At 46.2% G+C, this 25,921-nt stretch overlaps 2 protein-coding genes across 13 annotated transcripts in view; one reads left to right on the top strand and one right to left on the bottom strand.

Annotated features, from left to right (window-relative positions):
* Dlgap2 (DLG associated protein 2) overlaps window positions 1–19,640 on the bottom strand; it is a 653,188-nt gene extending 633,548 nt beyond the window's left edge. For 3 of the 9 annotated variants that reach the window (XM_078030711.1, XM_078030710.1, XM_078030709.1), the window contains exon 1: window positions 15,199–16,555. Coding sequence is in view for 1 of the 9 variants with exons in the window: in XM_078030709.1 (XP_077886835.1) it covers window positions 15,199–15,216 (18 nt within the window). In the remaining 8 variants the exon portion in view is untranslated. Of the gene's footprint in view, window positions 1–13,618; window positions 14,257–14,790; window positions 15,007–15,198; window positions 16,556–19,097; window positions 19,367–19,413 lie in introns of those variants that run through there. The other 6 variants (XM_078030719.1, XM_078030713.1, XM_078030712.1 and 3 more) reach the window with 6 other exon arrangements.
* Window positions 19,641–19,730: 90 nt separating this feature from the next.
* The window catches only part of Erich1 (glutamate rich 1), a 136,719-nt gene continuing 130,528 nt past the window's right edge, over window positions 19,731–25,921 (top strand). For all 4 annotated transcript variants that reach the window (XM_078030723.1, XM_078030722.1, XM_078030721.1 and 1 more), the window contains exon 1: window positions 19,731–19,886. In XM_078030723.1, coding sequence (XP_077886849.1) covers window positions 19,835–19,886 — 52 coding nt within the window. In that variant the 5' untranslated portion in view covers window positions 19,731–19,834. The remainder of the gene's footprint in view (window positions 19,887–25,921) is intronic.

The raw sequence follows: 25,921 nt of genomic DNA, 5'->3' as shown, positions 1-25,921 counted from the left end.
CTGGACACAGCGGCCTCACTTTTCACCCTCCTTTGTGGCCTGAATACCTGATTAATAGCTACTGCTTTCTGAAGGGACAGAGAGATTAATATTGCAACCACTATTTCTAGCCAAAGTTCAATCTACCCTAATCAAAGGCGTCGGTGCAGAGGGAGGCAGATGACACCTGTGAAGTCCAGGCTCTGAGCCTGTTCAGGGTGTGCCCCCACTCACCCTACAGTTTGCCAATCCGCTCCACAGCATCAACATCCTGGTGCAATACAAGGGCATGTCAGTGCAGTCACACGGGCCACAAGTCCCAGACAGGACCTCACCTGTGGCAGGTTGCAGCATATGCCCTGCTGTCTGTACAGTTTATGTATATATATATATATATATATATATATATATATATATATATATATAGAGAGAGAGAGAGAGAGAGAGAGAGAGAGTGAGAGTGTGTGTGTGTGTGTGTTTAGTTGCCAATGGATCTTTATTTTTATTTATATTGTATGCAGTGCTGAGAATCAAACCCAGTGCCTCATACATGCTAGGCAAGCGCTTTACCCCTGAGCCACAGTCCCAGCCCCTCTCTGTACAGTTTTTTTTAATAAAGCTTTGTCAAGCGAAATGATGCTTATTCATCTCACTTTATTACCCTGGCTCGTCTTAGTGATGGCCACATGGAGTGCTCGAGGACTAGATGGTGCTCGCCTGCTGCACTGGCATGCGTTCCGTACCTACAGCATCTGAACTGATGAACAGAAAGAACTCAGAGAAACTTCTAGCTGGTCCATGGTGTCCCCTGGTCTGTCCTCTACCTTTACCCCTTCTGTGGCCCCCCGTTCCCTCAGGCCCCATGCCTTCCGTCAGCTTCCTTACCTTCAACACCCTATTTCTCATGGGCTTCTCTGAAATTTCAAACCTGCAGTCCACCTCCTTACAGCCCACCTCCTTCTGTTCTTTTATAAAAGTGAATGTCCACCAGGAAGGGTACTTAAACAGCCTTTATTCCTCCCAGTGATCAGAGGCCCCTGATCAAAAACTTAAGTACAGGAACCATGAGCACATTGGCCAAAAATCATAGCAAAGGAATGCGAATTCCCAACTTCCCCTGAACTTGACATTTCTCTAAAGATGGTTTTAAAGTTCATGTTCTAAGATACAGAGTTGCAAGTCTCAGAAAATACACACTGAACTCTCCCCTGCAGAAGTAACTATGTACACTACATTGTTACACCTAAGGGAATCTTGAGGTTCATGTCCACTCAGTTGGGTGGCCTAACTTTTCAATGCTTCTGCTTTCATGTTCGCAGAAGAGATAGTAATACTTGATCTAAATATGCCAAATTGAAAGACATTCTCTTTGCTTATAATTTCCCTGTTCTTCTAAAGAGGAAGTATAAGAGAATCATAGTACAGTGACCATGATTTTTGCCATGTTTCTAAAAGTAACAAATGGGAATCTGGATAAAGATGAGTCCACTTAGCCAATGAAAGAATAATAAAACATTTGAAAAGAAAGCTGTACTGAGAAACTGAAGAGATGCATTCTCTTTCAGAAGCCAGGTAGCTCAGAGGACCACCCTGCCTTCTCCAGGCTCAGTGTCCAGCAGAAGACTCACCATTTACCTGACCATTCAGCATCCAGCTACAAGTAATCCTCTATGGGTACAAGCCTGATCTTCACGATTACCCCATTCCAACACTTCTTGGCTACCACTAGTACCTCCCCATCTATGAATCCAAGACAGTCCAGACCTCTTCCTAGGCAGCACTGCCTGTAGCCCCAGAGTACCAAGCCAGGAGGCCAGGGCTCCTCTGTGCTGCCCTCCCACACAGGAATGCCCAGCCCAGCCCCACCTTCCTGCACACACCAGGAAGTGCTCCCACAGATGTCTCTGGGCTGTGGCTCCTGCCACCCTCCACTTAATGTGGACCACTATAATCACCCATGTTGGTGCTTCCCACTCAGCAAGAAGCCTACAGGGTATAGACCAAGTCTGATCAGGTAATTTTTTTATATTTATATTTGTTAGTTGTGGACAGACATAATATGTTTATTTTATTTGCTTATTTTTTTTTTATGTGGTGCTGGGGATCAAACATAGTGCCTCATGCTCTGATCAGCTCTTTTAAGCACTCACATGACCCAATCTAGACACATGGAGATGAGTGTAAAGTCAAGCCACACACTGCCCATCTTCCATGGACTACAATGAGGAGTCAGGAATGCTCAGCTCTTCCTCTTTTCTCTACAACAGAGCAACCAGACAGACAGACCTGTCCACACAGACCTCAGAGTTTCGTGTGACAGACGAGGACAGTGATGGACTAAGGACACCAGTGGTGGGAGGAAAGAATGGGCATCCTAAATGTACCACCCCAAGCAGCAGGGAAGTAAAAACTGAGTGAGCAAGCACCTGGGATTTACCCCAGCATCATGTGTGAATATCTAGAAGTTATCCTTCTATGCCAAGAGTAAATGACTACTTCTTTAAAATAATAATAATAAAAAAGACAAAGCAGAAATATTAAAACTCACTGTAAAGACCGAGAAATAGATAGTAACTAAAAGAGAGTCACCCTGTGTAACCTCCCAACACACCTTCGATAATATCCCAAAAGAGAGGACCGTGAGCTGGGAAGAGAGCTGCAGAGAGCTGAGAAGTGGCCACAGCTAGCATGACAACTTCATGGGAACACGTTTTCAGCTGGCAGGGGCTGCAAGAGATCACTGTGTCTAGTGACACCTGTGTGACAACAGGGAAACCAGAAGAAACTTCCAGCCAGGGTACCTTCCTGCTGCAAAGAGCCAGCCCTGGGCACAGATATTCCAGTGAGATCTATTTCTGGACTGGACATTTTTCAGACACTAAATTTAGCCAGCTTGAATTCTTTAAAAAAAAATGCTATTGCATTAAGTTTTTTGAAATAGGAAGCTCACATTGATCATGAGGAGGGAACGCAGTGTTCTCTGATCAGCTGGAAACACAGGAGGAGGTGGCCCCACTGGGTACCGACTCCCACTTGGCAGAGACAATGGCTGGAGCCAGAATGAAGAGGACAGTTGCAGGCAAGAAAGGGGCCTTGAGCTCCAGTCCCCTTGAAAATCAAACACCAAAGTGTGTGGCCATTAATTATTTTAAAATAATAACCCCCTTACAAATAAAAAATAAAATAAATGATGCATGAAAGGAAAATAAATAAATAAAATAATAACCCCCTTGACAGTTTAAAACAGTCAAGTTTCAATTTGCCTCTTCATTACCATTTCTTATGGACAATACTTAAATGCTTATTGACCAAAATCCTGATTGTTTCATGACTTGTCTGTTTACATCTTTGCCTCTTCTTATGCACACATGAAAAACCTTTATATTTTAAGGATCCTAACCCTTCTTTAAGGGTAGGAGTGGCTGCATTATGGTTTCATCGGAGCAGGCTCAGAAAATACTCTAAATCCCCATCCACTTGGCCGCTCCCTTCTTTTGCTGCCCTTCACTCAGTTTCCTTGCCACTTTTCCTGGTAGCACACCTATCTCTACCTTCCTTGTTACTGCTGCGGCTATTGCAAAACAGGCACTTACTAGGTGCTTAAAGTACAGCTGAGTGGAGGTTTCAGGTTCCTAAAAATGTCCACTGGCACAGACACAGTGGTCCCAAGAGGAACCCACATCGATCCCTGGAACCTGTGAATGTGGTCTTATCTGGAAAGGGTTTTATGGACATGATACACTAAGGACCTTCAGATGAGGAGACAGTCCTGGAGTAGCCAGGAGGGTCTTACATGAAACCACAAGTGTCTCTGGGAGGGAGTCTTAAATGGGTAGAAGAGGGGAGACACCATGAGAAGACAAGACAGAATTGGGACCACTGGTCCACAAGCCATGGAATGCTCAAAGCACCAGGAATGGGAGAGGAGGAAGGCTCTTTCCAGGAGCCTCTGGGGAGAGCACAGCTCTGAGATATCTTGATTTTGAACATTCAGCTTCTAGATTTGTGAGAGAATGTGTTTCTGTCCTTTTAAGTTTCTTCACTGTGGTAATTTATTAGAGCAACCCTAATAAACTAAACATACCCATTAACTAATAATACTATTCCTAGGAATTTACTAGAAAAAAATAGTCCATATTTTCAGGAAATATCATAGAGTAAAAGCTCAAATTTTTTAAAGCAACTTAAATGTTGACCCTTAGGGAAATAGTTGACTCATACTGCATATGAGAATATTAAATATCAATTTAAAATTAAAATAATTTGGATGTATGAGAAAATTCTTAGCAAACAATATAAAGGGAAAAAAACAGGATAGCTCCCAATTTGGCTTTTAAAAACAAGAAGGTCAGAGTGCAGTGGCCACACCTGTAATTCCAGGTATTCTGGAGGCTAAGGTAGGATAAATTGGTCATCCTGGGCAACTTACTGAGATTCTGTCTCAAAATGCAATTTTAAAAAGGACCTGGGATGCAATTCAGGAGTAGAGCACCTTGTTCAACCCTCAGTCCTAAACAAATAAGCAAACAGAAAGGAAAAGGAGGCTGAAAAGAAGTATACAAAAAAAAACAGATTTAAATTATTTCTGGATCATAGAATTATTGATGACTGTAAATATCTTACTTTATGCTTCTCTATAATTTCTAAATATTTGGCTGATTATATGGCAAAGGAGGAGGAATAAGAGGAAGAGATAATTTACAAAAGTAGCTCAACTAGTCTCCAATTTCACCCCCAGGTAAGGGAGAGGACAGAGTACATTGCAGAAAAAAAAAGAGAGAGTTAAAAAAGATGAATAACACAAAGAAAGTTAACAGGAAGAAAAGATCTGGGAGCCAAGGGAATGCATTACCACACTGTACAATAAAACATAGGCCTCTGGGTTTTGCCTAATTCTTGTTCCAAGAGAAAAGAATGAATGAATTTCAAAGAACCACCTATACATATTATAGAAGAAAGACTTAAAGAAACAGAGCAAAGACTCTCAGGCAGGACCAAAAGAATGAATTGTGCATGCTGCAGATAATTAATATTTTGAATAGTAATTAGTGATGCTGTTAATGAATTTGTAACACCAAGGATATGGATTTTACCCACTACAATATATGCAAGTATTTTCTTTTTTAAAAATACTAGAATGCATTATAAGATGAGACAAAGTAGGATATCTCTCACCTCTATGACTTGGACTATATTGCTTTGCTAGAAGAAGAGAAGACAGGTAAGAGACTTCTGCACCCAGTACATGACTCCATGTATTTGCACTGCCATTGTCTTGAGTGACTCACACCTTTCCCTCTTCCCAGGTATCTGGTACTTCTCAAATAAAACAAAGAAGCTGGCTGAGCTATGGAACTCCATGGAGTTGCATTGTGAATACAGCAAGGCAGAGATGGAGAGTGGCTGTAGCCCTTTTGCCCTGCTATTGAGCTGCCAGGGTTGCAACCTTCCTGCACCTGTTCTTCAGCTTTTCCCTTGGTTCTGTGCACTAGCCCAGGTCCTTCCAAAGTGTCAGTCTCGCTTACATTAGCCAGAGACCCACAAGTGACATAGCTGCTAAATCCAATCAATAGTTAATGCACAAATGACTGACAAGTCATGAATGAAATTTCCAACAAGTTTAATGGATGTTCAGAGGAGATTTCTGCTTCAATGTTTACAATATTTTTGCAGTCCTTTTATTGGATGAACATTAAAAGAAGTCTGTAAGGCTTCATTAAGTTACCAAAGTACACATGCCATAGGCAATTCAGATCACAAGAACAGTTACAGGAGATGTTGCTTATGAATGAGCAGCCAGCCACTCCTCCTCTCCTAACAAAGAGGTCAGCTGTTCTCCAGTTCTAACTTACTGCATGACCACAGGGGAACCAGGGACAGCTGAGTCCAGAAGGCATATTAAGAATAACCTAATCCCCAAATGTTGGTTACCCGACTCTGGTCAATAGTTAATGCAGACAGGCAGCTGATGGCCTGTGTGGGTCCACATCCCTGCAGGTAGGTATGTGTGACACTGATGGAGGCTGATACAGTATGAGCAGAAGGCTAAGCCTAAAAACCTTCCTACACACCACCGGCCATGCTCTCTCCTGCTGGTTGAGGATGCACAGGGTGACCACAGAGCTCTCTCCTGACAATGACAGAGCCATCAATCACAAGGGCCTATGGACAGAATGACCGTGCTAGGCAAGGCCACCACAAGCCAAGGAAAACTATTCTGAACTTGTACAAGCCAGAAGCCCACTTGTATCATGTTCCACATAGACACATTATGGAGGCTGGCAAACCCTGCTGAGGGAACAAGTCTCTCCTCTGCTTACTGCTGCCACGCCTTCCAGAGGGAATGTCACAGTGGTGACAGCCATGGAGCAGAAGGGTGACCCCATCCTGCAGAGATCCTTTACTATAGGAGCTAACAGATATCCTTGTTTAAGTCCTATCCGTGGGACTCTGTATATGTGAGGCCCAAGACATTGACACAGATAGGAAAATCAAAATCATTATGGCTCAGCATTCATAGATTCAGGAAACACTGACCAGATGCCTCTTGCCCAGCAGGTTTCAGATGCTTGAGATAAAGCAGTGACCAAATGGACAAACACCTGTCCTCATAAAGCTTCTATCTCCACCAGCAACATTCATGGTGGCGATAACAAATTCCAGCTCTAAAGCAGCACACCATGTTGAGGTCTGAAGCTCTGGCCAGACTGTGTCCCTGACTTCAGACTCTCTCCCTCAGTCTCCTCTGCAGCATGCAGAACAGCAGTCCTAACCCCACAGAGCTATGAGAGAATAAGTCAACATGGGTGCCTTAATTAACCTGGCACACAAGAAGTGCCCAGTCAACGCTATTCATCAATAGACAAATATTAAGAATAAATAAGCAAATCACACAGCACATGAGAAAGCAGCAAGGGAAATGGCCCAGAGCATGAAGGTCAACTGAGAAGCACTATATGGGGAAAAAGTAGAGGGAGCTAAGGAAGGAGGAAAGCATGGTGCACAGGAGCCCTCCAGGTTGTGGCAGCCCATGTCAAGGCCCTAACTCCAGACAGCATGCAGCACAGGGAACTGGAAGCTGAAGGGACAAAGTGGATCATCAAGGGGAGAGGAGTTGACAGCTGGCCCAGTCAGGACACGCAAGGCAGCACAGACTACCTTGTGCAGCTACCCTAACCAGTGAAGACAGGCTGGGACTGGGCTGACGGGGACCCTTCAGTCTTCCCTCTGTCTCCAAGTTCAGGGGCTCCATGGGCATGTAGGATACTGTGCATGCTATCTTGCAATCACTTCACAGAACAGAAACATCTTGTGGTATTAATATTTAACATTCGTCTTTTTAACAGGTGTGTTTCTTACAGTATGACCCCCCATAATAACTTCACCCAGTTTCCTGCTGTTGCCATTTTCTAATATTATGCTATGAAACAAAGCTAGAGCAAACATCTGCTTAGATAACTTCCTACCAATTCATGATTATTTCCTTAGGATAAGTTCCCAGACATGAACATGCTGGGACTAGTTATATGTAAAGAAAATTTTACTTATTTTTCATTTTATTATTTATTTATATTTGTTTTGCTGTAGTAGGGATCAAACCAAGTGCTATGACACTGAGCCATATCCCCATCCCCAAAAGACATTTATAATTCACAAACATCCTTTCATATTGTAGGAATAAAATTAAATTTCTGTATGTTATTTATGAGAAAAAATGTATGCCTTTATTTTTAGCTCCCAAATTCATGAGATTCACCAGAATAAGTAGAGCCCTGTTTCAGACTAGTGTGGATTCAAAGGCTAGGCCAGGGACTGCAATCTTTATGAGACCAATCTAAATTTCAAGATTTTCTGAGGGTTTTTTTTTTTTGATGCATTATAATCATATATAATGTTGGGATTTGTTGTGATATAATCATATGTGTACAATGCATAAGTTTTCTTTTGAGATTTCTGGTGCTTAGGATAACATCATTTGAGAAGCAGGCAAGTAGATGAATTGAATAAGAAGTACTGTATAGCTACCTCAAAGAAATATGTAGTTCCTTTTTCACAACAAAAATAAAACTTGGAATCTAATTCTATTGATAACCTAGAACACTTTGTTTTAAACTCAGAAATGACATATACTAGAAGGGCCACCAACAAAAGTTCAAAACTAAAACTCTCAACTGTGGATTCAAGTTTCCTTATTATCTACAATACAGTCTATATGAAGCATTTGACAGTCAGAAAACTGAGGTTCATAAATTTGTTCAGAAAGTATCATAAAAACTGAAATTATTTTTAAAGGACCAAAGGTTTTACATTAAGAGTTTACATTAAGAGCAGAGAGAGAGAGAGAGAGAGAGAGAGAGAGAGAGAGAGAGAGAGAGAGAATGAGGGCGCGCGCAAATAGAAAAACATACAAACCCATCAATATGCTTATAGTTTCCTGTCAGGATCATACATAAACACAACTGAGACAGAATGGATGAGACGTGCAGATGAGGAACTGGGTACTGTAATAGGGTCTTCTATGGTTGTGGATTTACTTATTCACCCAGATGTCTTCTGAGTAGTATGGTCTATAGCTCTACAGCAGATGTGGGGACAGGGGCACCAGTCCTGCCCCCTTCCTTGCCATCTCTGCAGTGCTGAGCACAGTGCCAGACACTGCCCTGCCTCAGGAACCCCAGCATGACTTCCACAGACCGTACTCTCCAAGAGCACAAAGGCAGGGCTGAGAGGATGACCTCATCTGGCACCAAGCCTGGGAGACACACCACAGGGAAGTAGCCTTCAACAAGGTCTGGAAGAACAAATGTGAGGGAAAGACATAAAAGAAGAAATTGCTAAACGAGGGCGAAGGCATGGAGTCTAATGGCGTGCAGCTAGATAAGGACCCAAGGAACAGCGTGGAAGGAGGGGCAGGGTGATACCACCCAGACCTGGGGAAATGGAGACGGGTGCCCAGGAGACCACCGTTCTGCTCTGCTCATGCATTTGACCCACTCATGGTCAAACAGGACCTCCTAAGCCAGGAGCCAAGCACAATGAGGACAAGAGACCCTTCCTCATGAAGCTGCCCTTCAAAGAGGGGAGCTGGGAAGACAAAGCAGACGAGGCAGCATGGGTGCCGTCCCCGGCAGCTGCAGAGAAACACCAGTGCGATCTGGTCTGAGGAGATCTGCTGAAATGGCCTCCGAGTTCTCCTTAAGTGAAGGAAGACTTTTCCCAGTGTGTGGAAAGAGTGAAGAGAAGGACTGAAAGTAGCATCAGGCCAGAGACACAGATCATCCCCATCACCGATGGTTTGAAAGCATACCCACACAACACTCCATTTTTCTCTTTCAGTACAGCATTCCATAAATTACATGAAATAGTCAGCCCTGTATTATGAAATCATGTTGTGTTAGATGATTCTAATGTGTGTTCTGAGCACGGACACGGCAGCTGACTGGGGTGTGATGTTCGGCAGGGTGAATGTACGACATTCTTATGGCACATTCACTCAATGATGAGTTTTCAGGAGGTCAGTCCAGCAGCATTTGGAGTTATGGGGGACCCCCTCCTCATGCTGCCATTTTTAGGATGGGAGGGGCACTTGCCTTGAACTAAAACAGGTTTACTGGGCATTTACAGACCAAGTCTTTAGGGATCATGAAGATACAGAAAACTCAAGAAACTTGACTGGTCTATAAGATTCGCAGCATGAATTCATGTGTCTTTAACAGTAACTACAACAGATTTGTGGGTGGTGCAAAGACATGAAGACTGGGCTCCTGTACCCATAGTTTACCACCTGGTCACAGAGGTAATGTGTAAATACTAGAAAAAGATTAGCATGCCCTCCTGCAGGTTGTATATGTGTTTGACTTTTGGTTTCCTTCAAAGTCTACTACAAGATACAATCATGAAAAATACTTCTGTGACACATGTTTTATAAGTCTAACTCTTGTGTATCAGATCTACTATGAAAAAGTATTTTATAATCTAATACGAGGGAAAACTTTTTTCCACTGGAAAATTAGTTTGAATGTCCACCCTGATAAGGAAATCAGGGGAGGGTTTGCGGGGTTTGTTGTTGTTGACTTGACTCCCAAGGAGCTGAGCTCAAAGTCAAATGTGATGCCTGGAGAATGCATTCACTTTCATGGTCATCACACTGGCTGGCTCTTCCTATTTCTATTTTATTAACATTTCTGACCATGCTTTTTGTGGTAGAGCTCAGTCAAAAAACTTAAGAAAAAGAAATAGCCAAACAATATATAAATAAGTAAAAGATGACTAATCATAATAATCACTAAAGCTGTATGGGAACTCAGTGGCTTGATAACATCCAACAAAGGTGGCCCACACCGAAACCTGGCTTTACTGCTGCAGGGTTAAATAAGTTCAGTACTGAGCACTTACACAGTTCTCAAGGCTTCTGAGGTCCCACAGCTACCTAGCAAGGTAACACTGCACCTCTCTGGGTGTGGAGGAAACTGAAGCATAGTAAGGCCAAAGAAATTCTCAGTGCCACTCAGCAGCCCAGGCAGGCCCACAGAAGACCTGCCTCATAGTCACAGCCTTGTGCTGACAGGACAGAAGGCTGCTCATCAGCATCATAGAAATAGCAAGACAAATGTTCACTAAGCACAAAACCATGTTTTGTTTGTTGGTTTGTTAGTTTGTTTTTTAATGTTAATTGGCTTAACATATGTACTTTATGGGCCTGAGGGGGTAATTCCCACTTTTTTCCTTTTGACTGTATTCTGGAACCTGTTACAAAGGGCACTTACCTCTGAGTTACATTCCTAGTCCTTTTTTGGATTTTATTTAGAGACAGGGTCTCATCAAGTTGCTTAGAGCCTTGCTAAGTTGGTAAGACTGGCCTTGAATTTACTGTCCTTTGGCCCCGACTCCTGAGCTGCTGTGATGATAGGCATAGGACATTGCACCTGACTTGGGATATAATTTTTAAAACAATGACCAATTATTTTCACAAGGTTACTTTTTAAAACTGCTGCTACAGCTTTAAGGATGAGCTGATTCCAAATGTCTATTCATTTCCAGAAATGACTGATTTAAATTTGGTTCCTTTTTCCCTCATAAGAAGCATACTAGATAAAAAAAATATATATATCACCTGGTAATGAACAAATTTTACCCCACAATGAAAGCTTTGACATGGAAACTTTTGAAGAAACTAAACCCACCCCATTTGGATATCTGGGAAGAAGACCCAATTCAAAGGGAGAATTTCCTGACTCAAGAGAGGGACAGACTCCTGTGACTACAAGAGGTTGGCCTGCCACAGCTATACCCTGAGTTGGGGATCCTCCTTCCAAGGGTCTTGGAATAAATTCATACTGCACAAATATACCAGAACTCACTGTAATTGGCCAGTAAACCTAACCTAACTTTCCTGGAACATCAGGAAAGAAAGATACAATGTTCAAGAACTGGTCTCCCATAAAAAATCACCAGTGACACCCGGGTGGGAGTGCATCTTAGAAGCACCGATAGTGCCCTTTGTGGGGGATGGAGAACAGCCAAAAGAAGCTGCAGTTGCTCTTGGAGCTAGGAGGAAGGATAGTGAGAGGAAACCCAGAGCTGATGGTGGGAGAAGCCTTCTCATGGGTAGATGAAGTCAAAGCAAGGAACAATGGCAGGAAAAAAGAAAATCAGTAGTTCACATATGAATGCCAGCTGCCATTGTCAAGGAGATTAATGTGGAATCCAAATCTGCTGTCTGCCTCTGTTCTGAACACCTAGAAGGGGAGCTGACCAAGAGCAGCTGCAGATCTACACTGGAGTCTGCACAGCCTACAACCCATGACCAGTCGGCCCAGATGCTTGACCTCCTGAAAACCAGAGTGCTTTTGTCATGAGACATGCGAATTACTATACTCAGCTTTATACACACTGAGCACCTAGAAACAACATACCATTAAAATGGTAATGAGCCAGGAATTCTTCTATGATGAATAACAACTACTAGGTAAAACTGTGGTTAAGAATACTTTAACTGTATAGAATGTTTTTGCTCCCAACTTCCTGTGTGGTAGGCTGTAATTCTTTTATAGCAACGTACTGTGATGCTTTGAATATGACTCCCATCTGGCCAAAGGATGAATCATGGTGATTTTATCATGGCCATTGAATGACCATGGAATATTCATTCCAAAGGTCCATAGATAATATACTTAATTAACTTCCTTATAAATCTATGATCAAAGTGCATTTCAAGCTATTCTTTAGGTATCTGAGAGGTTTTTCTTAAAATATCATTATAAAAGAATTATGAAATTTCCTCAATTTCAACATTATGGGAGATAATGTATTAAAAGGGGAAAAAACAGCCAGGCATGGTGATGCATGCCTGTAATGCCAGCAGCTCAGGAGGCTGAAGCAGGAGGATCATGAGTTCAAAGCCAGCCTTGGAAAAAAGTGAGGCACTAAGCAACTCAGTGAGACCCTGTCTCTAAATAAAATACAAAATAGGTCTGGGGATGTGGCTCAGTGGTCCAGTGCTCCAGAGTTCAATCCCCAGTACAAAAAAAAAAAAAAAAAAAAGATGAAAATAACAAATTCTCTGATACTTAAAACATATTATCTTCCTCAAATTTCAGATTGATCAGGTTTCAGGCACACAGAATTCAATATTATTTAGATTTTGTGAAGTATATATCTGCCTTTAATATTTAATTTGGAATTTCCAGCAATTTCAAAAATAAAGGGGATGAAAATTGGAAAAGCTATGAATTGCAATAGAAGGACATACATGTCATTGAGGAGAAAAAATGTAATGAAATCTGAAATCTATAAAAACATCATTATTATCCCATCCAGATCACAGGTAGCCTGAGGCATACAAAAACATAAGTAAATAAGTGTGTTTCTTTTTGCCTCAAGGAGCACCACTTTGGATAACTGGATAGTAAATGCAAAGCTCTTTAAAGGGAAAGGGAGCAATGCTTAGTAAGGTAAAGTCAACCTAGAGTGCTTCTCTGAGAGGAAAAAAAAATCCTTGTTCAGAGAAAATTTTAATTTCATCAATTTATATTATTTGACATGGTACTCTGCTTACTAAGTTTACCCTTTAACCTAAAATGCAGCATACAAATTCACGTGGTGCCTCAAGAACTGAAGTTACTGCCCCTTCACTGACCTCTTCACCAAGAACCCAGGAGGCAGGTGATGCAGGAGATGCAAAGGGGCAGGAAGAAGGCTCACAGACACAGAGTGCCAGTGCCCTGTCAGCCTGTCTTTAAGAACAAATCCCACATTTCTTGGGAAAGACCTTGAGTAATAGGAAGTGGAAAACAGGGTTAGGGCAGGACTCCTCCTACTTTCTCTCACCAGGCCCACCATCTTCCCAGCTCTGGGTGCTTGAGCCCAGCCATGCAGCCAGATGTGGGGTATAAAACATTCTAATTTGTTCTCCTCCAAGTAATGAAAAGTCACACCATCTAAAAGGAAACGTACATATACTCTACAATTACCATGGGAGCCAACTCTGTGAGTCACCCAGCTGCCTGCTCAAGACTATTTGGCTACTGAAAAATCCTGATTAATGACATTTTTTTAAACACCAAAGTAACAATTTGACCTGCCAAAATTTACCATCTTTTTCATCATTTCACCTTTCTTTCCCCTTACGCTCTATTACCTTCCACAGAAAACATGAAGGCAGTAAGAGCAGAGTGGTTGTTGGGGTGCACTTTAACCTCTGGTGCAGGGTGGTTACTTCCCAGGGAGATCGACCTGGAGACCTGTGAGGAGCCATCCTGAAGGGTGCCCGAACTCCCCCGGGGCCATCCAAGACACTGGGTTGTTTTCCAATTACAAATGTGATTGATTCGCCTTCTGCAGCGAGTCGAGTCTTCGGTAAAGTACGTACACATCACTGGGTTCTGGCTCCACTCAGGAAGTTAAGGGAGGTGAGCGGGTCACGGAGAGTGAGCCCGAGGCCCCGTGCTGGACACCAGGGGAGCGGCTGCGCGGTGTGCCTCGCCACCCACAGCCCGGGCGAGAAGATCACCCAAGGCAGAGGATGGACTGGCTACCCATCCCTTTATTTTTAATCGATTCGAGACCGCCGCTGCTGATAAGTCACGCATTTCGGATTCCAACCTTAGCCGAAATCGTCATTCGTTTGAGAGAAGCGACAAGCGGGTGGCTGGCACAATGTTCGCTAAGAAGTGGGGAAAAGCCACGCAGGAGACGTGGAGTTTCGGATGCAAAGCACCCCACAGCCGCCGCGCTCGGCTCTGCACCTGCGACCCCTCATCCCTAGCGGAGGCGCTCTGCTTGCCGTCCCTCCCCACCTCTGTACTCTTTCCTGAGAGCCCCCGCCCAGGTCCTGGTCGCGCTCGCTCCAAGCGACAGACGCGCTAGGAGGACGCCGAGGAGCGAGAGCAGCCCCCACCCGCCCGGCCCCACCTGGCCAGTGCCAGGCAGAAGAGCCGGTGCTTGCCGCCCCCCACCCCCTCGCCGCGCAGGCTGTAATAATTACATCCTCATTATTTCTGCTGCGATCGTTAGCGAAGAAGCCCGAGAACAGCAACAGCCGCTGCCGGGGGAGGCTTAGTTACAAAACCCTGCGCTGGGTAGCGCCTCGCTTAGCAACCACCCCTAAAAAAGCCCCCGTGCTCCTGCTCGCACTTGGAGAGCAGGCGGCGGCCACCCCCTCCCGTAGAGCAGCCTGTGGTCGCGCTCATCGCGACAGCCGCTGCGACCCAGCTCAAATGACCCCTCCCGGCCTCCACGACCACCACGCACAGCCCAGCTGCCCAGCTCCCAGCACCTTTCCTTCATTCCCAGTCTGGGCGGCGTTCCCACCTGGGCTGGGGGAGGGCGGATGCAAGTCGCTGGCTGCTGCCCCCGTTCCCCCACAGCTGCCTCCAGGAGCCGGGCGTGCAGACCCTCGCCAGCCGGCGCTCTCGTGTCGCGTTCCTCCCGGCGGGGTTCCAACGGAAATTTCACACCTCCGCCTCACCCAGCTCCTCGCAGGCTCCTGTACCCCAGGAACCCGGGGTCCGGCCGCAGCCCAGCGAGGAGCTCAGCGAAGAATCCCCTAACACAGGTTACCCCCGGTGTCCCCTAGCCGCCCCCGCCCCCATCTAGCCATTCTCAGAGGGTCCACGCAGGTTGATCACACCGCACCGCCCCCTACTCGCCCCTACGGGTCTCGAGGTCCAGCGCCCCGGAGTGTCGGTCCCCCTTCCCCCGGCCCCAGGCGGTTCGCACCTTCCTCAGCGCGGACATCCTCAAGCACTCCTAGTTCAGCAGGTACTAGGTGACATGGCTAGGTGGCCACCCCTCCAGCCAGGCGGCACGTGCGGCACAGCCGCCGACTCCTAAGCTCGTAGGTCTGTGTGTCCGCCGTCCGCCCGCGATCCTTCAGTCTTTCGCCGCCACCACCGCCACCGTGCGCTCCGACCGCGCTCCAGCCCCGCGCACTGTCGGTCCTCGGGGCCGGCGCCTGCGCACTTGGAGCCCGGGGAGGCACCGGCGCACTGGGGGGCGGCCGGCGCGCAGCTCCATCTGGGGAAGGGCCCGGCGCCCGCGCGCCTCGGGGGAGCGCCCAGGCCGCGGCGCGGCGGCTACCCTGCAGCCTGGTCTCTAGGCGCGCATAGTCCGGGAGCGCGCGCACAGCTCGACCGCAAGGGCGGCTGCACCACCGGACCCAACTGTTGCGCCAGGAGCGGCGGGTTACCCGGGGACACCAAGGGCTCTGAGACCGCGGTGGCTTGGGACACAGGACAACCGTTCAACTTGCTTGAAAGTTAGCCTGGGAACCTACCTACACACATCACTCAACACCTGGGAAGGCTCAGCCAGTGCTTAACCGACATTAGGGACCCGCCGGCGCATTCATAAGAACTGACTTGCAGTGTGAGGTCTTTACCACCACCACCACAGGGCTTATTGGGCATAGAGAGCCAGTACAGAACAGGATACGTCCTCTAGTGTCTTCAAGGCACTCAGCTGCTCTTAGAGCAAGCCATGACTGCAGGCACTGTAAAACGAACTTCCTACTATCCACCGGCTAGTCCTAGTGTTCTTAGGAAAGAGGGATCCACCCCTGGTGCCCTGGGATCCCACGAACCGAACAACACCTCTTTATTATTGAATTTGGTCCAGACGCTCTGACCCTGTTCTGCTTGATAAGGCTGAACATAGATGGCCTGAGCCAGGGGAAAAGAATTCATCTCCTGGAAGTTGTACTGACAACCCACAGCAATCTGGCAAATTCAGCAACAGTGGCCATGTCGGGATAGATCCTGGTTAGATTCATGAGATGCCCTTTACCATAGAACCAAAAAAGAGACACTAAACACATGGATCTTCCAGTCTAGGTATGAAGTCATGTTAAAAGTCACAGGAATGATGTGCAATCACAAATACAATTGATTCTCTGAAGGAAAGATAAAGAGTGTTGTTGGTGAATGAAAAGTGCTGTTAATAGTGTGTGATATCAGAGAAGAAGTCTTTGAGCTGAGCAAGTAATAAGTTAAATCTTCCTCTAGGTTCTCCGCCAAGGAGAACCTAGGACAAGGACTTGAGTGCAGATACTATATTTGAGATGGATCCCCAGAAAAATAGAGGAAACAGAGACAGGGAAATGAGAGAGAGAGAGAGAGAGAGAGAGAGAGAGAGAGAGAGAGAGAGAGAGAGAGAGAGAAGCTAGTGGAAGATGCATTAGCAGGCTGGTCATTCCTGAAGGCAACTGGCCTAAATCTCCCCAGGAACTCTCTAAGGCACAGCATGGAATGTACCTGAGAATGGGAAGGTGGGATGTGTTTTCAGATGACTTCCATCCCCCAAAGATCAAGGGTTACTCCCTCCACCTCCACATCCCCAGTAATACCCATAGCCCCACAGCATCAAAGAGAACTACCAGCAAGGTTCTAGGTAAAAGTGAGTAGATGAGAAGAAGTCAGAAATTGGCATGTCAGAACTTTAAAGAAGAAAGGGAATTAGGCAGTGGTTGTAAAAGGGTTCCTGACAGAAGAGCAGGCCTGAAGACTTAGTGCTTTTTCTTCTAAATGACCAATTAAAATAACCAGAACTAAGTGAGTAAGGGAGAGAGTAGCATTTTTATAACATTTTAAGGGGGCTGGGATGTGGCTCAAGCGGTAGCGCGCTCGCCTAGCATGCGTGCGGCCCGGGTTCGATCCTCAGCAGCACCACATACCAACAAAGATGTTGTGTCCGCCGAGAATTAAGAAAAAATAAATAAATGTTAAAATTCTCTCTCTCTCTCTGTCCCCCTCTCTCACTCTCTCTTTAAAAAAAAAAAAAAAAACATTTTAAGGACTTAGATTGTGTCATACACACAGTGAAGATCCAATGTATGATTTTGAGCAGGGCAATTTTGCAGGAAAAAAAAGTATTATTTCTCCCTTTCCAATCTATATACCTTTTATTTATTTTTTCTTGTCTTATTATATTAGCTAGATTTTCTAGTATGGTGTTGAAAAGCAATGGTGAAAAGGTACATTCTAGTTTCTGATTCTAGTTCTTAGTGGAGAACCCGCTAGTCTTTTATTACTAGCTGTAGAGTTTTTATAGATATTCTTTATCCAGTGGAAGAAGTCACCTTCTATTTGTTGTTAGCTGAGTTTCAGGTTTTTTGTTTTTTTGTTTTGTTTTTTTTTTTTGCAATCATGAACAGACGTTACACTTTCTCAAAAGTTTTCTCTATACCTGTTGTTAAGATTGTATGATTTTTCTTCTGTGCCTTGTTGCTGTGATGGATTACCGTGGATTTTTGAATGGCAGTGGAATTTTTAAAAGATCTTTTTGGCTGCAGTGAGAAAAGAAGGTGATGGGGTGGGAATGAGAAAAGAAGAGTGGGACCTGGGAGATCAATTTTTAAATGCCTAAAGAAATCTCAGTGAGAGATGATGAAAACACAAATTTGGCAGGGGAAGTAAGGAATGTTACAAGGATGTTTGAGATTTTCTTGGATGGGTCATGTGGGAAGAGAGGAGGGAGTAAGGAAGCAATGATGTCTCCAGAAGCTGGTGTGGCAGCTGGGCTTATGGTGCTTCTGCGAACAGTGTTATAGGAAAACGGATAAGTTTGTGCTAGAGTTGGTGACATGGAAGTCCTTGGGGACTGTAGCTGAAGTAGGTACAGTGACTGACGGGATGGAGGGAAAAGGTGGGCCACGGAAGTCAACTGAAAATGTCAAAATGGACACTGACTCTGTAGTGTCAAGAATAGGGTATGGTTGAAGAAGCAGTGCTGGAGGAAAATACTTGGTTCCTGGGAAGATTTTGCTGAAACATAGGAAGGTCCAGAATAGGCCTGCTGGTGAGAATGATTGAAATGAAGAACAAGAAGTTTGAGGGTAACCTAAGGAAGGGCATTATCCCAGCACTTATTCCCTCTCTCCTACAGGATTTATTTTCCAATATCAATTTGAGCAGGCCAAATTGGCACACACTTTATGTTAAAAACCCCTCTAGCCACCAGCCACTTTCCTGGCCCTACTAGAGGGTAGCCTAGGTCCAGCTTCTTCAGTGTTTCCCCTACAATTCTCTTTGTGAATATCCATCAAGTTTTTGCCTCTACCATTCCAATAAATCACTGTAATCAAAGTCATCAATGGCTTGCCCTTGACAAATCCAACTGTACGAGGCCAGTCCTCATCTTGACCTATCGGCATCACTTGGGAAGAATGATCTCTTTGACTTGGCTTAGTGATACTCCCTGTTCTTCCCGCTCTTCTGGCCACACCCCCTCTCTTGGGCTGCAGCTAGGACCTCCTCATCTCCCCACTTTCCAAAGGTTTGAGGCCCTAAGGGCTGTCCTTGGAAGACATGTCTGCCTGGGGGGTCTTCCTGATCACTAGGGTGTATGCATCCTGTGAGCAACTGGAATGTCACCTGTCTGAAGCTGCACACCATCACCCAAAAAAGATCCCCCAAGGGTTTCACCTCATCTGGGCAACTCCAACTTTACAGCTTCCAGAAGAAAATCTCGGGTCCATTCTAGACTTCCCGTTTTCCAAAAGTCACAGCCCCTTGGATCAGCCAGTAAACTTCCTTTACTTTGCCTTGGCACACATCCACACTACACCTCTTCCCACAACCTCCAAGGACAACACAGATGCGAGCCCATGACATCCTTCTTACTGCATTTGACTCAAAGTAGTCTCCCAATTCCCTCAGGGAAGTCGGCTTTCAGCAGGCGGCTAACCACCTCTGGAACGCACATCGGAACCTCCACTGCGCCGCGGCCCGACCGCGCTGGCCGCCGCGGCCCGCAGAGCCCAAGGCCACCTCGCGCCCCAGGACCTTCTGCGGCTCCCGGACGGCGGGAGCCCGGAGCCCGGAGTCCGGCGGCGCCTCTCCCGCGCGCGCGCCTCCCTGCCGGCCCTGCCTCCCGGAGCGCTCGGGACGGGGCCGCCTCGGGTCCGTGCGCCCAGCGGGCACAGCGTGCGGACCGCACCTCGCGAATCCGCGGAGGCGCAGGTCGGCCGAGAACCGGGGTCCCGCGCAGCCACCGGAGCCGGGCCGGCGACGCACACAGACAGAGCGACCGGGACCCGGCTCCCTCAGGCCCCGGGATTCGGTCTCGCCAGCCAGGATGCGCCCGGACCTGCGCCCCAGCGCCAACCTCCCGCGGGCGCGCCCCCTCGCAGGTCCGAGGCCGCCCCTTCTGCGCCCTCCGCGCAGGCTCCGTGGCGAGGCGGTCGGGGGCGAGGCCTTAGGCTCGGACACGCCCTGAACCTTGAACCGGCCAATCCGAGGAAGGAACGCGAATGACTGACGGACCCGGCAGGCATCCCTGGCCCGGATTGGACGATCCGCATGTGGGCGGGCCTAGGCGGGCTAGCTCCGGAAGCGCCGCCGCGCGTCCGGACCCCTGGATGGGCCGCGGGGTAGCTGCCGGCTCAGCGATGTCGGTGAGCCGGAGGCACGGTAGGCGGGGCGAGGGGGACGGGTGGTGAGGGAAGGGCCTCCGAGAGTGGAAGGGCTTTGAGGGAAGGGGCTCGTGAGGGGGAGGGGCTCGTGAGGGGAAGAGGCTCCGCGAAGGGGAGGGGCTCCGCGAGGGGAGGGGCTCGCCAGGGGAAGAGGGTGTGAGGAGGGGCTGGCGAGGGGGAGGGGCTGGCGAGGGGGAGGGGCTGGCGAGGGGGAGGGGCTGGCGAGGGGGAGGGGCTGGCGAGGGGGAGGGGCTGGCGAGGGGGAGGGGCTGGCGAGGGGGAGGGGCTGGCGAGGGGGAGGGGCTGGCGAGGGGGAGGGGCTGGCGAGGGGGAGGGGCTGGCGAGGGGGAAGCGGCTCCCCAAGGGGAGAGGCCGGCGAGGGGGAGGGCTCGCCAGGGGGAGGGGCTCCGCAAGGGGTGGGGCTCGCCAGGGGAAGAGGGTGTGAGGAGGGGCTGACGAGGGGGAGGGGCTCCCCAAGGGGAGAGGCCGGCGAGGGGGGGGGCTCGCCAGGGGGAGGGGGTGTGAGGGGAAGGGGACGCGGGGGAGAGCGCGCCAGGGCTAGGGAGCGTGGGAAAGGGGGCCGCGGAGGGTGAGGGCTTTGAGATGGAATAGTTTGTGGAGCGGCGGCCTGAGCGCCCGCGGGAGACCCCTGTCACCCGGTGCAGGAGTGGGTGGGTGCTGCTCCTTCCCAGTGCCCCCCAGTCTCAGTGTCCTGCCTCCTGGTGAGGCGGTTGACAGTGTGCAGTTTGCAGTCGGGGCCGAGGCCCCAGGCTCGGACACAGTCTTCTCCAAGGCTCTGGGAGGAGAGATTGGTTGTGATGAACTTTTCCTTTTAGTTGTACCCCGGTTTGCCTTTGAAATGAAAAGCCCATGTAGTGAACAGGTGTTTGCTTGCAAAGGGAGCAGACTAACTGGAACCCAGAATATGGAGAATAGTCCATCGATCTGTCTTCCTGTTCTTGGAAACATGCTAGGGCTTTCCCTTCTCCTTCTCTGCTGGCTGCAAAAACCCAGAATATCTCACATATTAAAAATGACTTAACAGTCTCTGAACAATCAGATGTTAGGCTCCAAAGGGGACATTAACATACTTTAATGAGCAAACTATTTTTATAACTCTCCACTGGAAGAGCTTGGACTTTTGTGCTCTGTTGATAAAATGTTAAAGGTTTGCAGAACAGACCTGAAAGCTGTCTCCTGCCTTCTGGGTTGATTCCACACCCACTCTTCCTGCATTCCTGCTTATGTTTGTGACATTCCAAATATAAAATTAAATGCTCTTTCCTACACATGAAGTTATTATATCATTTGTAGTATACTTAGTCAAATTTAAAAACCTTTCTCATATTCCTAAATTAAAATGAGTTAGATGGTTTAATCAGTTCTTAATTCTTTTCTTTTGAAATAGTCTTCTTTTGTAGTAAATAAGTGACACAAGCATCAGGTAAATCATGTTATTTAAGAGCACCATGATTTGGAAGGATGGATTAATAAATCCTGAAATTAGAAAATGACAGTGAAAAACTTTAGTTTTCTGCATCTCAACAAGGTCACCTGAGGAGCCCATCTGCTGGGAAACACTTTTGGGAGTTCTGAGTTGGAGTAAAAATTCTATGCACTTATAATTTGTTGAAGCCTGAAACCAGAGCTGATCTCTCCAGCAATTTTCCCCTCTTGTGTGGCCTGTGATGAATATTAGGAGTAGCAAAGTGTATGACTGATGGAGGAGACTGGACTGGATGTGGATTTTCAGGACATCTCCTCTCACTGTCCAGCTGTTCCTCAATGCTGAGAGCCATAGCCAAGTAGGAATGACGCATGGCAATTTCCTTGTCAGCCTACCCAATGTTGCTTACAGGGAGGACTCTCCATTGTGGAAATGGGCTTGCCTTGGACCCAGGTCATTTGCAGTGACATTGCATGAAAGGTGACTTTGCTCAGGGATTAGGGCGGATCCGGGTTTAGGGAGGATCCTGCTGAATTAGGGTGGGTCCAGGTTTAGGGTGGATCCTGCTGGGAATAGGGCGTATCCTGCTGCCTTAGGGGCCCACTCCTTGAGTTCCCGTTGAGTTCTCCTGGGATTCAGAGAGTATTTGGTATGCAGAGCCCGGAGAAGGTAGTGTATTTTCCCCAGAATGTGCGTGTAGAGTGCTGGTGAGAGTTCAGGAATAAAGAATTGCTGTTTGAATCTACAAGGCTTTTGTGGTGGCTCGATTATTTTGTGCCCAGCCAGACTGCGGCACCTCAAGAACCTTGGGTCCCAGAAGATGGGAGAGGTGACAGGGCTTTGTATATTTATGGGGGAAATGAGCAAGGATACTGCGAAGCCCGAGTGGGCTTCCTTGAATAGGAGGTAGCACAACTGAGCGATGTCTGCTGAGTGAATCAGTTGCTCCAGACACAAGGCTACAGAGGGACCAAACAAACAAATCCCATTCCTCTTCCCTCTGAGACTCCCATGCAGTATAAAGCTGTGCCTGATTTATGGTGGGGGTCTGAGGGAGCCAGACTGTTCTCTCACTGGGCCTTGGGATGGACCAGAAAGCTTGAAATGGGCCCCCTCTAGCTCCAGCCAGGTACCAGGTTGTCATGGTCTGACTAGGGGAACAGAGAGTCTGAAGCAATGATTCTAAGGTTTTGTTTGTTCGTGTGTTTTGTTTTCCCAAAAGTAGATTGCTTTGGCTAGGAAATATAATGGAAAAATTTCTCCTGTTACAATTAGAGCAAAATTCTGCAGGATTAATGGGAAGGATGTTTGAAAAGATTTTAGATGTAGTCTATTTTATGCTAGAAAATGTCTGAACAGTGATGGAGGGATGTTTCTTGAGCCTCTGAGAGTTGCCAGGCAGTTTTAACAATGAATGAACCTCCTTAATTGAAGAAAAAGTACAGGAAAAGTACCATGTCTGAGGTATGGTTGAAGTGACTACCATTCTTTTTGGGGAGATTGGGTGAATGTTCAGTCTACAACTAAATGCTAACTCTGGTAAGTCCATGGCAGAAGTTCAGAGTCACAGTGGACTGGGAAGCTTTGGTGACTGCAGCTCCCCCAAGGGCCATGTGCTCTTCAAGGAAGGATCCCAGCTACAGTCATCTTTGGATCCTGCCTCAACAGGAGTAAACTAGGAATGAATGACTTTTGTGGATTGTCCAGTTGAGCATTCCTACCACTTCCTTACCAGGTGACTCCCCAGTGCCTCTCTGGGCACCTTTAGCTCCTGGGAGTGGAATGTCATGAAGTAACTTGTAGACAACCTACCTGTTTTCTTCTTTGTGCTTGATGGCAGGGTGCAAGTGACACTGTTGAGGTACAGCTTTTGCTCTGTCAAGTCAGTGGCTTCTGTGTAGTTAGATACTCATTTCCCTACAGAAAAAGCTCAGCAGTGTTGTTACTATGACATTTTCTGCTTGGTATGATATATTTCTTTCACACTGGAACAGGAATTGTTTTCCCTTCCAGAGATCTTTAAGGAAGGAGAACATGTTTAGGAAATGTTGAAGGTAGGAAGGAACAGAGGGAAAGGAAGGAAATGGGCCGAGGGAGAGGAAGGAGGAAAATGCCAGCTTTATGCTACCAGGGAGTTTAAAAAATGCTGGCAAAATGATATGCTATGTTGGATCCTAGTTGTAGAGACAGTTGGGTCAGTAGTGATAGACAATGTGGTTCTGAGTAGAACAGGGCAAGTGCTGAGTCCCTGAAAGATAATCCTATAAGTGGGAACGGTAAATGTGGGAAGGGGCTTCGGCAGCTATGGGAAGGCCAGCTAGTGTACGGTGAGGTGTTCAAGTGGAAATGGTGATAGTTGGAGGAAGGAATGGGAGAGATGGATGTAGAAATATTTCCCTGGAAAAGCTGGTCATGGTAATGAGCAAGCTGCTAAGACTTGCAGCAGATGCTCAGGGGCAGTGGCAGACAGCTTCTAGATAGAGCAAGAGTCAAAGCTGGGTGTGGGGAGAGACTATAGAAGGAGAAGAAGCCTGAGAAAAGTGGGGTGCAGTGCCATGAAGACTCCTTCTCTGGTGACCCATGGCTCAGGAACTCAAGGCCATGCTTATAATGGGAAATGGGCCCCGATTTCAGTCCCACTTGATCCAATACCTTGGAGCTAATTCCCTGTAATTATTGGGCACCTCATCTGTAAAACAGTGGTGAGTTGTGAGGATTCAGTCAAGTAATGTACATTGGAGGCAGCCAGCTGGTTACTGTCACTGTTTCTGTTTCCTAAGGCATGGGAGGAGACAAGAAAGCACTGGGGTCTACTTTGCCTATAAGGAAAGAGCAGTGCAGATAATGTATCAAGCAGGTGAAGCCTGCGTTACCTTGTTTTAGGTGAGAGAGATGCTTGTGTGTTTGAGAGACAAGAGAGCCAGTGCCCAGAAAATACAAGGTCCTGCATCGAAGACCCAAGAGTGTGATTCCATAAAATATGATGGGTTTGAGGCTGCACATGGCAAGTAACTGTAGCTCTATCTTCCTCTGGAAAAGATGGCAAAGCAGAGTAGGTGCAGAAGTGACAGCTGTTTCTGAGTATTTGTCTTCTTCCACTATAGCTTTCCCGTCTATTGAGCCACAAAACCTGTGAGAATGAGGTGGGTCTTGTTGGTGTAGTACACCCTGTCTGTTACAAGTTCTTTGCTTAGAAGTTAGGATCTGTGTAATAGAAAAGCCAATGTTAATGAAACTGGAATAAAATTAGAATTTACCCTGTCTTTGGATTATAATAAAGACAACTTTCTAAATTACCTTCTGACTGGCATTTTTTAGCCTAACTTGTTATGGTGAGAAAACAGCCATTACAGCAAAGTGGTTTGCCTTAGGGTCCCGTTTTGGTCTGTAGTAGTACCCACATCCAAAATAGTGCTGCTTGCTCCTCTGTCAGGGCATTTTACCAATCCATAATGAAAACAGTTGCAGCCTCCCACAAATTTAAAATGATTATGAACAGTTGATAAGACAGTAAAAGTTACTGAAAAACTATAAGGAAAAGTTTAGGGCAAAATTTGCTTGGAATTGTTTTTTCTTTTATAAGTACTATGGTTTTAATAGAAAACAAATACCTAGTGTATTTCTACTTGAGGATACCATGTCAGATTGATAAGATAATCTATGGGAAGGCAGGCACGTATTTAATCAGCATTTAAACAGCATTTTTACTGCAAAGAGAGAATTCAAAGTATTAGATTTCCAAGAAATGCAATAACCCTAGGAAAATTTAAAGTGGCTTCTTAAATAAGATATATGTCAGGACAAAAAAGGAAATGACTCAACCTGGCATTTACTGAGATGAGATTTTTTTCATAGTTTAAACTGATAAAAATAATTTTGTTTGTTTTTGTTTTATGGTTTTAGTAGTTATGTTTTGGGAGATTTCTTTAATACAACAGGGTAAGGTGAAGAGGGAATAACATCAAACTGACCACATTGAAAATTCGTATGAATGGTTATTCTTGGTCTTATATTCAGTAGCAAGTTTTCATTTAAATATCATTTTTAAAAGCCTGTTCACTCTTGTTTTAAAATCTAATTAAAATCTATTAAGTGAAAACTCTTGAAAAGTTATGTCATAAACCTATTTGTTCTGTATGTTTTTCTTTCAAAATGAAATACAAAAAAAGTAGCATTTTATTTATTTTTGGCAGTACTGGGGATTGAACCCAGGAGTACTCTACCTCTGAGCTACATCTCTAACCCTTTTTATTTTGACACAGTCTCTCTAAGTTGCCTAGGCTGGCCTCAAACCTACAGTCTTCCTCCCTCAGTCTCCCAAGTAGAAGTCACATTTTAAGTTAACAGGTTGTATTTATATATCTTTTATTTTAATGTGATTTTTGTAAGTATGTCCAATCAGTTGTATAATTTCCCATGAACATTCACTTTTTTTTTTTTTTTTTTTGGCACCAGGGATTGAACCCAGGGGCACTCAACCACTGAGCTATTTTGTATTATATTTAGAGACAGCATCTCACTGAGTTGCTTAGCACCTTGCTTTTGCTGAGGCTGGCTTTGACCTGAGATCCTTCTGCTTCAGCCTT

Source organism: Ictidomys tridecemlineatus, chromosome 14, assembly GCF_052094955.1.
Source record: "Ictidomys tridecemlineatus isolate mIctTri1 chromosome 14, mIctTri1.hap1, whole genome shotgun sequence".
NCBI classification, from domain to species: domain Eukaryota; kingdom Metazoa; phylum Chordata; class Mammalia; order Rodentia; family Sciuridae; genus Ictidomys; species Ictidomys tridecemlineatus.
Note: the sequence above shows the minus strand (reverse complement) of the source record. Positions and strands in the feature narration are given on the sequence as shown.